The following is a 14,143-nucleotide window of genomic DNA, read 5'->3' on the forward strand; positions in this document are numbered from 1 at the left end:
TCCTTCTATACTTTTGTAGAAAAAAATGACTTGGTTAAATACTGACTCATAATTATTTTGTTGGAAAACTGTCATAAAACCCTAGTGGTGGAGACTCATCTTTATACAGCAATGTATTGTAAGGAGGCCTCTAGTTAGTTCCCAGACACTTAGCCCTGAAATAATCACACAGAAACTGTATTAAGTAAAACACTGTTTGGCCCATTAGTTCTAGCTTCTTATTAGCTAACTCTTACATCTTAATTTAACCCATTTCTATTAATCTGTGTATCGTCATGAGGTCATAGCCTACCAGCGTCTGTCTCCAGCAGCAACTCCATGGCTTCTCTTTGACTCTGCCTCCTTTCTCCCAGTCTTTAGTTTAGTTTTCCCCACCTATTTAAGTTCTGCCATATCAACAGGCCCCTCTTTATTTATAGGGTTTTTTTTTTTTATTCACCAATGGTATTCACAGCATACAGAGGGGAATCCCACATCACCAATGCTTATCACCTGCCAACCACTCATTAACATGATGGAACTTACAATAATGTGGTAATTATTTCTAACTGTCCATTTCCAGTGTAATCAATTCTCCTAATACCATGAATTTGGGACATTTGTGAAATCAGAGTCAACTAACCAGTTTGGCTATCCATCTATGTAAAGAATAAGACCAAGAGCAAAGGAGATGATAATGACTAATATTTATCAAAACATTTCTCCTAGGTGTTACTCAAGTGCTTTACACATACCGTCCCACTTCTTTCACCCACTGTCTTCGTTTATTCCTATCACTGTGGTAAAATGCTCCAACAGACAAAAGCAGTTTAGGAGAGAAAGGGCTTGTTTTTGCTAACAATTCCAGGTGGCAAATCATCACTGAAAGGAAGGCACAGCACCAGAATCTCAAGACGGCCTGTCACATCACATCCGCAGTCCAGAGCAGAGAAGTAAAGAAGGCAGGCAGACCCTACGGACACTTGTCTCATTTTTTTCCATTCTTATCAGGCTAGGACCCCAAACCAGAGAAGAATACCACCCACAGCAGGCTGGCCTTCCAATATCAATTAATGTCATCAAAACAATCCCACCAAGGGCATCCCCATAGGCTAGAAAATCCTTCATAGAGACTCCTTTCCCTGGTGGCCATGGGTGTGTCAGGCTGAGATTAAAACTCACCATCATCACACTCACTCTGTAAGATGTGGATTATTATTGATGTCATTCCAAAGAGGATGTGGTGGAAACTTACAGACATGATCTTCATTGGTCGAGATCGTATAGCTAGTATGTAAAGTTAAAATTCAAACTCAGGGAGTTTGTTCTCCAGGCTTGCAACTTCAGTAATGCTGACAGCTAAGGCTGGGCAGCTCTGCTGTGGAGGCCTTCATGGGGATGAAGAATGTTCACCCACTGCTAGCAGCATCCCAACTCTGCTCACTTCATTCCAGCAGCAACCTCTGGGCTCACCTCTTTTTCCCAATTGTCCCCAATCCTCCAGGAAGCTGAATTGTAACCCCAATTAATTTGGAATCAACTATTCTCCCTGCGTGTCCTACCAACCACTCAGTCTCACCTCATTGGACAACTTTGATAAATACTTTAATGGCTATAATATACTGTATTACACATTAATTTAATGGTATATATATGTACATATACTAATTTTGATTATTTTATAAGAAAAATTTTATTTGAGAGTTGGAAACAATGAAGCTTTTGGAAATCCCCCTTTGGTTTATATAATCCTAAAGTTAAGCTTGGTCAATAGAGTCCCAAGCAGGAGGTGATTTAAAGCACAAAGACTGCCACTGTGATCCTTTCGGGAGCATCGCCCCTTTATACCCAGCGTACCTCAGAAGATGAAACAAATGAAAATTGTATAAGTAAAGCATTTCTACTGTGAAATTTTATTTAGTTAGTGTAAACAGGTAAAGTCTAAGTCAACAATTAGAATTTAATTACCTGCATATATATAAATATAAACAAATTATTCAAAAAATTTAAGATTAAGAATTATATTACTTTTCTAAACTATGTAACAGGTTAAAATTTGTTAGCACCTTGGTTTTGTTTCAGTTCTTTTTTAAAAAAATGTATAATTAAACATATATTAAAAGCATGTCTTTTGCAAATTTTATTTATAGTATATTATGCAAATATTTAAAGTGCTTACTGCTATGTTGACTACTTAGGAAAAATATAAAAATTTAGGTCAGCACACCTGATGAAATTACGTTAGCACAATTTGCACACACACAGAAGTCCAGAGAAGAAAAGACAGTCTAGAGAAACTAGCACAATGTCTTGTACAATCCACGTAAAACAAGACATACACATGAACCAAGTTAAGGAATATAGTGAAATTTATTTGTTACACATATTTCACGTAAGCAATTTGCCACAAACTTTACATCCTGTGCATCCATATGAAAAGTCACAGTATACACAGACTAGATGCAAAATACATTAGACAAAAGCATCCTAGAGATATTTATGTTGTCACAACTTTTACAATGTTTGCAGATCTCTCTTAACTTTTGGGGAAAGTATGGTGTAGTTTTGATTAAAAATAAACACATTTTATACCTGTGATTTTTTTTTTACTATTAATACCATCTCACTAAAAATATAATTTCCTACAAATTCTACAAAGTATTAAATTAATAGGTTTTGGTTTATGCATATCAATAAGAACATAGTTAAACACGCATCTAACTAAGTAAATCCCAAGACGGACAGTGAACTTCATTGGATGTATAAACAGTGTGTTCTTCCTTGGTTGAAATTTGAATGTAATACCTTTTAATAACCTATGTGGGTATCATGGTTGCGGTTTAAGGACAGAGCAGCACAACAAAATTACCTAAAATGCACACATTACCACAGTTACTACCAGATCAAACACTTCAGGAATGCATAGCCACTGTCTCCCGATGTGCATAAAATCAACACCGTGGATAAATTATAAGTCTTCATTTTTCGTCATTTAGGGACTTTTTCAGTTGGTCTTGTGCTTTCTCTTCACTCTTCTTTTTAACATCTGCAAAAAAAAAATTTTTCATTCTTATGCAAAATACATGGAAATATATTTTATATTTAGAATGAAAGGGTTGTTTTGTGCTTTGTCCCCCTGAGTAGTTTTTCATCCTGACTAGGTCATATTTTGCCCTCAGCAGATGTGAATTTGCACAGAGAGGATATATTTGAGTAGTTTCTAGATCTTTCTCTTAGTCAATTTTCTTCCTGATTTATAGTTACTACCACCAAACACACTTTTAAGATGTCATTATACTCTTTATCTACTAGACAGCAAACTACAGCCGAAGCAGGTGAAATGACTTGTGGGAAGTCACCGAGCTAGTGAAAGTCACAACTTGAATCTAGATCAAGTGGCTACATACGTCCTCAATCATTTCCCTATTCTGGGACACACTTTCTCTGTATTCTTTGCATCTTCTATTTCTTTTGCTTCTTAGAGACAACCTTCTGTGCTTCAGAAAAGATGACATCAATGCCATTGTGTGGGAGCTCCTTCACCTTCCTACTACTAAATGTCGAAAGTCTTCTGTAATCTGTAATCATTGTTCCTGCCTGCACTTCCAGAACAATGGGAGTGTGTATGTGCTTCTCAGGAATGATTACACAATTTGTTATTACTCATTGAAAAATGACACAGTAGTGACTATACTGATAAAACTATGGATAACATTAAGAGCAGAAGAGGAGAGCATTCAGAAAGTACAACCCTCGGTGAGTGTAGGGCCCTGCCCATTGTCCTGGGTAGACACCTTTGTTGTTGTCCCTGGTGATGCTATTGTTGCCAAAGTCTAATGCCCTTGTGGTTCCAACTCCTGCCAGTTTCCAACTCTTCAAGAAACTGATTCCAATGACAATTCCCTGCTCTTCTACCAAACTTCCCCCCTTTCCTGTTTCTTCATTTCAAACAACTATCTTTCAACTCTATTTCTTGCCCACCCTGTCTTGTTTTCCTCTCTGAAACAAGATCTCACTATATAGATTAAGTTAACCTCAGAGTCACAGAGATTTATCTGACGTTGCCTCCCAAGTGATGTGATTAAAGACATGCAACTCAGTTGCAATACTGTATTCTCCTTTTCCTTCCTTTCTTTAAAATGTTCTGCTTTTGTCGGTCTTCATTTGAATGAAATTGTTTACATTTCAATATTTCCAACAAAAATTCTCCTAACAAAACCATTTACAAAATCTTTGAAGATACATCTGGTAGAGTATATCTAGGACTTTTTAATTGTTAAATATCTGTTAAGCAACTTTGACTATATAATGAGTTTCAGACTAGCTTGGTCTACAATATAAGGCCTTCATTTTTTTTCTTTAAAAAAAGATATTTATCAAGCTAACCACCTGAAGTAGTTCTCAAGTACCATCCAGTGAGTGGCACAAAATGGACAATAAACAAAATAAAGTACATGGTATGTGGGAAGTGAAATATGTTCATGGGGTTAATTAAATCAGGAGTAGAAAACAGAAATTGTTAAGATGTCTCAGGCCTAGAGTTAGCAAACTGATACAGAATTGGCTGGAAACAAGCACCGGAAAAAGAGACATTTTAGCAAAGACCTACAAAAATGAGGTAGTATGCTGTTCATATCCAATGCAGAAAGGGATACAAAATGAGATAATAGTAAAATTAAAAGCAGCATCAGTAAAGAGACACAATGGGAAGAAACTAAAATTCACGGGATGGAATCTCAGAAGCAACAAGACCATATGTAGCGGATAGAAAAAAACGGCAGATTTCTGGGCCAGTTTTGAAAGTGTAGCTGACAGTGTTCTCTAAGTTAGAGATGAAGAATGTTCAAAATAGAAGGGAAACAAGGATGAGGCTAAGATTTTTGGTTTCAGAAACTGCAGCTGTAAATCATAATTTACACAGGAAGAGCAGGTTCCAGAAGGAACATACAAAGTTTGCTCTTATGTTCATAAGTTTGATAGCCTAGCAATGCTGTTACCCAGGTAGTTTCTTCAATGAGAGCAAACTTCAAGCATCTTTAGACTGAGATCTATAACAGCCAATCCTCATGTCAACTTGAATGGATTTAGAATTACCTGGGAGACTCACCTTTGAACACATGCTAGAGAGGCTAGACTCAGTGAGTTAAGACCCTGATTGTGGGCAGGAACATTTCATAGGATCCCAGATGAAATAAAAAGGTCAACCAGAAAAACTAGCTGAGCATCAGTATTCATTTTCTTTTCTGATTCCTGACTGCAAAGACAATGTGAACAGCCCCCTCACCGTCCTCCCTGTCTTCCTGCTACGATGAAGTGTATACCCTTTGAAACAGTGAGCCAACGTGAACCCTTCCTCCTTAATTTGATTTTCCTCTGCTATTTTTCCACAGCAGTAAGAAACATCAGAATATTGGTACCAAGAACAGAACTGCAGCACTAAGCCTGGTTGTGCAATTTCATAGGCCTCTACCACAAGCTTTTCGGAGGAAGAGTTTTGAGCTCCAGATTAGAAAAAAGCCCTAAGATATTAAAAAAAAAAAAAAGAGAGAAGCTTTTAATAGGATATTCTGATGGGAATGTGGAAGACCAGAATAGCACAACATGTAAACACTGGAGGCCTGGCCTATGAGGTGCCAGAGAGGAAACAGGGATTCTACAAAGAACTAGACTAGAAGTCATTATGCTATGTTCAAGCAAAGACTTTGCCAATGTTCTGAGAACTTGAAACTGAATTCCAAAGGAACTGACTAAAGTGTTTGGTAGAGGAAATGTCAAGGTAACATACCACTGTGGCTATGTCATAACTACTGCCTTTTGTCCTCATGCATTCGTTCTTTCAGTGAGAGCAAGCAGCCAGTGGAGCAGAAAGATGCAAAATGTTTACAGTTTGACAAAGAAGGGGAAATGCTGACAGCTGCAGATCAGCCATATGTGGAGAAAGCAGCTGTAACTGTTAAAGAGATGAGGGAGATGAATGTGAAAACTTCATAATTTGCACTGGGTAAGAGGAAAGATGCCTGAGGGCAATGCCTTCGTCATTGAAGGCTCACGTTTGCAAAAGGGCAAATTCCTTTGAGGAGGACGAGACTCATATGTAAAGTCTATGAAGAGGTCTCTGCTAAAAATATTCACTGAAGGAAGAGGTTCCTGGACTCAGCTACCTAGTTCCACACAAACCTTACACAATTGTTCTAGAGTAGTGGTCCTCAACCTTCCTAAGGTTACAACCCATTCATATAATTTCTCATGCTGTGATGATTCCCAACAATAAAATTATTTTCGTCACTACATCATAACCGTAACTTTGCCACTCTTACTAATCATAATATAACTATAAATATTTGTGTTTTCTGATAGTCTTAGGTGACCCCTGTAAAAGGGTCATTAGACTCCCAAAGGGTTGAGAATCACTGCTCTGTAGCCATGATAGAAGTAGACAAGACTATACCTAAGATTGACCAAAATGGAAGTTATGAGGACATGGAGGCACCTACCAAGGTTCTGGAAAACAACTGATACCGATCAGCGAGTGAATGAGTTTTTGTAAGTAGGCCATGTGACCAGTGAATGAACACATTTCTGAAAGTAGGCCATGCCATACCATGCAGAAAGCTATGGAAGTAAAGCCTAAGATGCAATGGTGATGTCAAGATGTGAGAAGCCAGGACTTACGAAAGCTTGAGGAATGGAGCAGAGATGGCCAAAAAGAGGGGCTGCTGTGCTGTTGCTGGCAGTATTTGGTGAGTGAGATTGGCCATGGTACATAATGCCATGAAAAGTGCCAGGTGGGGGATATGGTGCTGCAGGATTTGGTGTTGTTCCTTATGAATTTGGTCTTCTTTACCTTCTTTCCTTACGATGTCCCTATTCTTCCTCCCCCACAGAATGGGAATTTTGATTCTATGTCATTGTATGCAAATTATTTTTGATTTCCTAAGGATTCACATTTGCATCTCAGGAGAGGTTTTGGGTTCTATATTTTCTAATGATGTTGATGCTGTTAAGACTACAGACTTTTGAAGTTAGAATGAATTCATTTTGCATTATCTGATAACCACAGGGCTATAGTGTATAGGAGTTGATTGCTACAATTCAAAATTTATATGCTTGGATGTCAAGTTGATAAAGGATAGACTTGCAATGGTTAATATTATCAACTTGGCTGGATTTATAATCACCCTGGAGGCATTTTTCCGGGTAGATTTGTGAGGGCATTTTAAGGCAGTTTGAAGTGAGAAGGGAAGACCCAATCTGAATGTAGGTGGCACCATCTAGTCAGCTAGAGGTCTACTAAATGAAAGCGGGGGGGGGGGGGTAAAGAAAGCTGGGAACTGGCCTTCGGCTCTCTCTTTTTCTTTATGGTAGATGCAATTTGATCAGCTACCTCACATCCTATCATGACACATCTCCCTATGATGAAAACTATCATTCTAAACTGTGAGTAAAATTAAACCCTTCCATGATAACATATACAAGTGATCCTAAAAATTCCACTAGGAAACTCATACAACTGATAAACACTTTTAGCAAAGTAGCTAAATAAAAATCAAATCACAAAAATAAATAACCCTTCCTATACACAAATGACAAATGGTCTAAAAATGAAATCAAGTAAACAACACCTTTCACAATAGCTTAAAATAAATAAAGTATTTTGGGGTAATTCTAACCAAGTAAGTGAAAGACATGAATGATAAAACTTTATGACATTGAAGAAAGAAATTGAAAAGGGTATCATAAGATAGAAAAATCTCCCATGTATATGGATCAGAACAATTAACATAGCAAAAATCCTACTATGCAATCTACTGTATTAAATCAAAATTTTTAGACAGTACTTCAAATATCTTAAATGAAAAATTTTCAGTTCCATATGGAAACACAAAAAACCTGGGATAGCTAAAATAATTCTGACTAATAAAAGTATTGCTGAAGGTATCATAATCCCCAATCTCAAAATGTAGTACAGAGATAAAGTAATTAAAAATAATGGTATTGTCATTAAACAGACCATTGATCATGAAATCAAAATTAAGAGCTCAACATAAATCCAAGTAACTGTGGACACCTAATTTTTGAGAGGGCAGAAATACATAGAAAAGACAGCATCTTCAAGAAATAGTGCTGATCAAACTAAGTGTTTGCATGTAGAAGAATTAAAATAAAGCCATATATCACCTTGCATAAAACTCAATTCCAAATGGATCAAAATCCTTAACATAAAAACAGGTACACTGAATCTGATAGAAGAGAAAGTGGGAAATAGCTTTGAACTCATTGGTACAAGAAAAGACTTTCTGAACAAGACACTATTAGCACAAACACTAAGATCATCAATAAAGAAATGGGATAACCTCATAAAACTGAGAAGATTCTGTACAGCAAAGGACACCGTCATTTGAACAAAGGAGCAGCCTACAGAATGGAAAAGAGTTTCACCAACTACACATTTTATAGAACACCAATATAAAAAATATATAAAGAACTCCAAAAGCAAGATATCAAGAAAACAAATGGCCTAGTTAAAAATGGAGCTCAGATCTAAACAGAGAATACTCAAAAAAGGAAACCCAAATAGCTAAGAAACACTTTTTAAAAAATTCATCATCCTTAATCACCAAGGAGGTGCAAATCAAAACTATTTTGAAGTTTGATCTTAGACCTGTCAGAATGGCAAAGGCCAGTAAAACAAATGACAGTTCATGTTGGTGAGGATTTGGAGTAAGGGGAACACTCTTCCATTGCTGGTGGTAGCACAAACTTGTGCAGCCACTATGGAAATCAGTGTGATGGTTCTTTGGGAATATGGGAGTTGAGAGACCTCAAGATCAAGCTATACCACTCTTGGGCATAAACTCAAAGAATTTTTTATTCTACAACAGAAACACTTGCTCATGTTCATTGCTGCTCTATTCCTAATAGCCAGAAATTAGAAACAACATAGATGTCCCTCTATATATAAATGGATAAAGAAAATGCAATACATTGTACACAATAGAAATTTATTACTCAGCTCTTTAAAAATAAAATCATAAATTTGCAGACGAATGGGTGAAACAGAAAAAATCATCCCGTGTGAGGTGACCTAGACCAAAAAAGGTGAATTTGTTATATATTCACTTACATATGGATATTAACTGTTAAGTCAGTGATAAGCAAGAGACAATCCTTATAACCACAGAGGTTGGATATTGAGTAAGGTACAGGCAGCGAGGTTTGAATCACCCTAAGAAGGAGAGATAGAGTATATAGCTATGGAAAAATAGCTGATACTAGAACAGGAGAAACAAATGGGGAAAGGGAGCGAAAAGAAAGTGAGGGAGGAAATGCATGTAAGGGCAGGTAAAACTAATGACCATTTGAGGGGTTACATGAAAACTTAATGGAATAGAAGTACTAAAATATATTCATATATGAAGGCAATCTAAATGAAATAGCCAAATACTAGGGTAGAGCCAACTAGCCTGGCCAGAGAGATCCCCCTGTAAACACCCAAACATCCTAGGCTGTTTCCAAGGCTATAGGTTGCTCTCCACAAACTGATGGCGAGTCCCCATTGCCTACGATAACACCTACGCAAGTCATTGAACATGGATATACCAAACTGGTGCCTACATTGCAGCATCTTTGCTATAAGGAAGGTACTTTGTACACTTATCAAAAAGCAAAAACAAAAACAAAAAAACCCACTAACCCAACCACAAACTCTCTGATCTACATTGGTGTCCAGCCTGTAAGATATGCTGGTAGAAGGTGGCACAAGGCTTCTGGGAGTAACCAACCAATATCTGATTTTACTGAAGGTTCCCTCCATGCTCGACAATTCTTTGGTGACATAGAACTTGAGACTAGACAGCCCAGGGATCTAGGATAAAAGCAAATACCATTGTTCTGAAAGGATGTAGCAATAAGATAGTTCCTAGTAAGATTATGCTGTGTTTGTAGATCAGTGGCTTGTTCAGGTGTCATCAGAGAAAATTCCTCCTGTAGCAGATGGGAATAAATACAGAGACCCACAGCCAGACATGCAGAGATTAAGAGACTTTGGAATATTCAAACCTAAATGGATGTCTCCATCAAATCCCTCCCCTGAGACATCCAGGAATTGTGCATATGAGACAGGAAGAGTGCATAAGAACCAAAGGGTATGTGGGACCCCAAATCCAAGGCCCACAAAATCAGCAGGACGAATGCAGTACAAATGAACTAACAGAAACTAAGGCAACATGCACAGAGCCTACATAGGTCTGCCCTAGGTGGGGTCTTAGAGCTGAAAGGTCAAGGGGACACTTGCCCTCATCCTTAAGGTAAAAGCAGTTTCCAAATAATAACCAGATGAAAATGAAAATTTAGTTTTCTCCAAGAGAGTCTCGTTGGGGAAACAAACTACTCAATGGTAGGCTGGGTGCCCAGCAGCAGATGGCCAACAGAAAATAAACTCAAAGTTATCTTTGGAGGTTCCTTTTCCCATAATGTCAGGTCAAGGCTTTTCTTTTTCTTTTATTTTTTCTTTTTTATTTCCACAAGCGTTTTTCCTCTTTTTACCATACAGGTCTTTTGCGTATATATCATGGCTTCCACTTTAGTGCCTTTAAGAAACTCCTGAGTCTGAACAAGTGGGTCAATGCTTCTCTCTCTGTTTCTTGTGCCTTTTGTTGGACTCCTTTCCTTCCATTTGTCTGCTTTGTCCTATTCCAATGTGTTAGTTTCTGTTTTGTTATATTTTATTTTCTTTGTATCCGTTATAAGCCTGTTTGTTTTCAAATGAAAGAAATGAGGTGGATCTGGATGGGAGGGGATGTGGGGAGGAACAAGAAGTGGGAGTGGGAGGGAAAACTGTAATCAAGATATAATATTTGAGAAAAAAATCTATTTTTAATAAAAGAAAAAATCCTTCCTTAATATGGGTTTGTCAGTTAGTTGGTCATTGTAACAGGAAAAAGGAACTGATATAAGATCCAAATCTATGTTTCAGAAGGATACAAACTATACAATGAGATCAGATAGCAATTAGAAGCAAAGAAATAGTGACTAAGTTGTACTATACGTATTTTATACTTTCTATTCCATCAAGTGATTGATGATATGAGCAAAGAGAATGCCAAAGAGAAAAAGTCAATGAGGAAAAAGAAAACCATGAGACCAAAGTGTCCTGGGAATCAAAGGACACTCTTTAAGGGAAGATGAACTAATCAATCATGATAACATTTTACAAGGTCATGCTAGAAAAAGACTAAGAATGGATCAACAACAATGTCATAGATAGGTGAGACGGAATGAAGTCTTACTAGCGTTAGAGAAAAGAGAGGAGAAAAAGAAAATTAGTAGTCAAAAGAACATCACATTATCATGATACAGAGAAGTAGGTAACAGCAGCAAGAAAACATGAGGGCATGAAGACATCTGGGTCCTGGCAGTCGTTGTCTCAAATCTCACAAGGTCTGGCCCTTGCTTATGTGCCCAAAGTTCTCTTCTTGTGGTACTTTTCCTCTTACTTAACCCTCAACCCACGGTGGCCAGTCTTTATTTCTAGACATCAGTCTGCTTTACCCAAAGGATGTTTATGCTGCATTCTTAGTTATGCATTCTCCTCCATCCCATCTTCTAACTGGATTATTCTTGTATACAGAGAAGAGTTGCTGAGTTTTATTGATTTTTAAGGATTCTAAAAAGAGAGGGTTTGAGAATTTCATGCATGAGCACTGCTTTCATATTCCTCATTTCTCCAACCCCATCCTTCCCCATGAAAATTCATAACCTCTTTTGTTTATTTTTGTAAGCATAGGTATGTATATCCACACTTGTATATATAACCTTACTGAGTCTGTTTAGCTTTTCTCATATGTACACATGTTCAAGGCTGACCACTAGGGATTGAACAATCTATGTGGTAATTTGTCTCTGCAGGTAAATGGTTCTTAGTAGGCACTGACCTCCAGAAGCTCTTCACTTAGTGTAGGACCATGTGGCATTTCCCCTGTCTGCACCGCTGTATCAATTGCTATTATGATGGTTTTGTTTGAGACAGCGTCTCACACTAGCCCAGGCTGTACTGGATCCCACTGTGTATCCCAGGATAGCATCAATCTCACAGCAATCCTCTTGCCTCAGCCTCATGAGTTATTCTGATTTCAGTGATGAGCTTCTCTGATGTCTATTCTAATGTCCAGGAACTCTCCACAAAGCACCCTATTTCCATTTTCTGATAAAGCATATCATATCTAACACTTCTGTTGAACTACAAAATCTGCGACAGCAGTTCATATCTGCCCTATGCACCACTAGGGTCCCTAATATTTATCAGGCATAAAATTGAATGGTAGATAAAATAGCAATGATAGAAGCAAGAAAAGATATTTTGTGACTGAAACACCATCTTCCATCACCTCTTGTTGATGTGTGAGAAGGCTCATTGTCTTCTTTATTAGGGACCTCAAACTGTAAGTAGTAGGTTAAGACACATAATGAACTAGCCATGAACCACAATACTCAGCTCCAGTGCAATAGTTACTATTTATGATGACTTTTAATTAATTTTGTACTGGAGAGTGAACCTAGAATTCCAGCACATGACCATACACATCCAATAGACAGAACAACGGTTTCTATGCTCACCCTTAGGACATCAAAATGAAATTATCTAGTTTCAGAAGGGCATAGAAATCTATTTTACCTTAAAACCTGAGAGCTTTCAGTCAAGAAGAAAGAGAACACTTAAAACTAGTTTAAAGACTGCTCCAAAGAGAAAGATTAAAAGGAGAGACATGCTGCGAGTTTTATTTCAGAGGATTAGTGTTACCTTCCTTCATGGACAATGCCTCCAGCTTCAGGGGAAGATCAGAGGATCCACCTGTAGCAGCGGAACTCTGGATGTCAGGTAAGGCATTGCGTCGGCCTGCCCTTGCTGAAGATGCAAAGCTGCTGATCACAGACTCCACATCAGTCATCTCCGATGAATCTGTCCTCATCACAGCATCTATAGATAGAATGTGCGCATAAGAAAACTGAGTCTGTTCAGAGGTAAAGGGTCACCCCCGAGACCGATGGCTAGATCAAAATCGCTATAGGCTTAAAGATCTCGGTTGGCACACTTACAGCGTTTGCGCCTTGGCTCTGGGGTGCCCACGTGAACATTTGCTGAATAGGGCAGGAAGCACTTCTGTGAGCCAGATCGCTATAAATAACCCCAGAGTCCAAAGCACCACTTGAACGCTTGAGGGTGTAGTAGACCTAGACTTTTGTTCTGCTTTTCTAAGGATGAATCAGCCAAGCCAGGGCTTGGAAGCAAATGAAAATGGACTGGTATAGCCACTCCCAGAGTATTTGCTTGTGGTGTTTGTTTAGGCTGAAACCAAATCACTGTAATTGTGCAGAATAAACAAAGCACTTTCCCCTTACTCTTTAGAAATAAATTCTACTTTGTATCTAAGGCCTTTCCCTCCACAGTTGGAACTTCATTTGTTCTGACACAGATAAAGTTTTTAGCAGACTCATGTATATCCGGGGCACAGTTTCCCTTGCCTTTGGGTGGACACAGTCATTGCTAGCACCTTTTCCATCATCCTTTATCCTCCTAGCAATGAGCTTTCATAACTCCTAAGAAATCATTCAATGTACAGGAGGTAGAAATTGTTAAGTATTATTAAAAATCTTAACTGTTCCTGTTTCATATAATTTTCTTTTCTTATGAAGTTTCCTTAGGATTTGATATTTGTAACTCAGAAGCTGTGTTGGTAGCAGAAAGCATTTGCTGGGTAGGCATTATGCATCGGGTTCTAGTAAGACGGGGGGGGGGGAGTGTGTGTGTCCATCTGCAGGGTGTTTGTACTTCTTAGACAATCAACTTTCACTCAGAAAATGCTAGTAAGCAAATGAACGCATACAGACATGCCTCATTTGGAATTAGGAACACAGCTCTTGTTGTCTGTCACACATAAGAACTCATGGAGTGTGGTGGCAGTCTAAGTGTCCCTAGTGGCCTTCTATTGCTGTGCTAGTCAATCTGCTTTCATAAGCAGTGCATGAGGTTTGCAGACAAAATCTGGGAATTAGACTTTCAGTGTTTGATATTCGCCAAGTGTCTGGCATTGACAGCTCAGAGAAGTATAGAGAGCATTGAAAGCTTAGTTCAAAAGAGTCCACTTGATTGTAGATTTGCAAGTGA

At 38.1% G+C, this 14,143-nt stretch overlaps 1 protein-coding gene across 6 annotated transcripts in view; it reads right to left on the reverse strand.

Annotated features, from left to right (window-relative positions):
- Positions 1 to 2,337: 2,337 nt before the first annotated feature.
- The window catches only part of Pkib (cAMP-dependent protein kinase inhibitor beta), a 96,033-nt gene continuing 84,227 nt past the window's right edge, over positions 2,338 to 14,143 (reverse strand). For 5 of the 6 annotated variants that reach the window (XM_057762038.1, XM_057762034.1, XM_057762033.1 and 2 more), the window contains 2 exons: positions 12,779 to 12,955; positions 2,338 to 3,025 (listed from right to left, as the gene is read on the reverse strand). In XM_057762038.1, the coding sequence (XP_057618021.1) occupies positions 2,958 to 3,025; positions 12,779 to 12,955 (245 nt within the window). In that variant the 3' untranslated portion in view covers positions 2,338 to 2,957. Of the gene's footprint in view, positions 3,026 to 12,778; positions 12,956 to 13,074; positions 13,266 to 14,143 lie in introns of those variants that run through there. The other variant, XM_057762037.1, reaches the window with a different exon arrangement.

This window comes from Chionomys nivalis, chromosome 2, assembly GCF_950005125.1.
Source record: "Chionomys nivalis chromosome 2, mChiNiv1.1, whole genome shotgun sequence".
NCBI lineage: Eukaryota > Metazoa > Chordata > Mammalia > Rodentia > Cricetidae > Chionomys > Chionomys nivalis.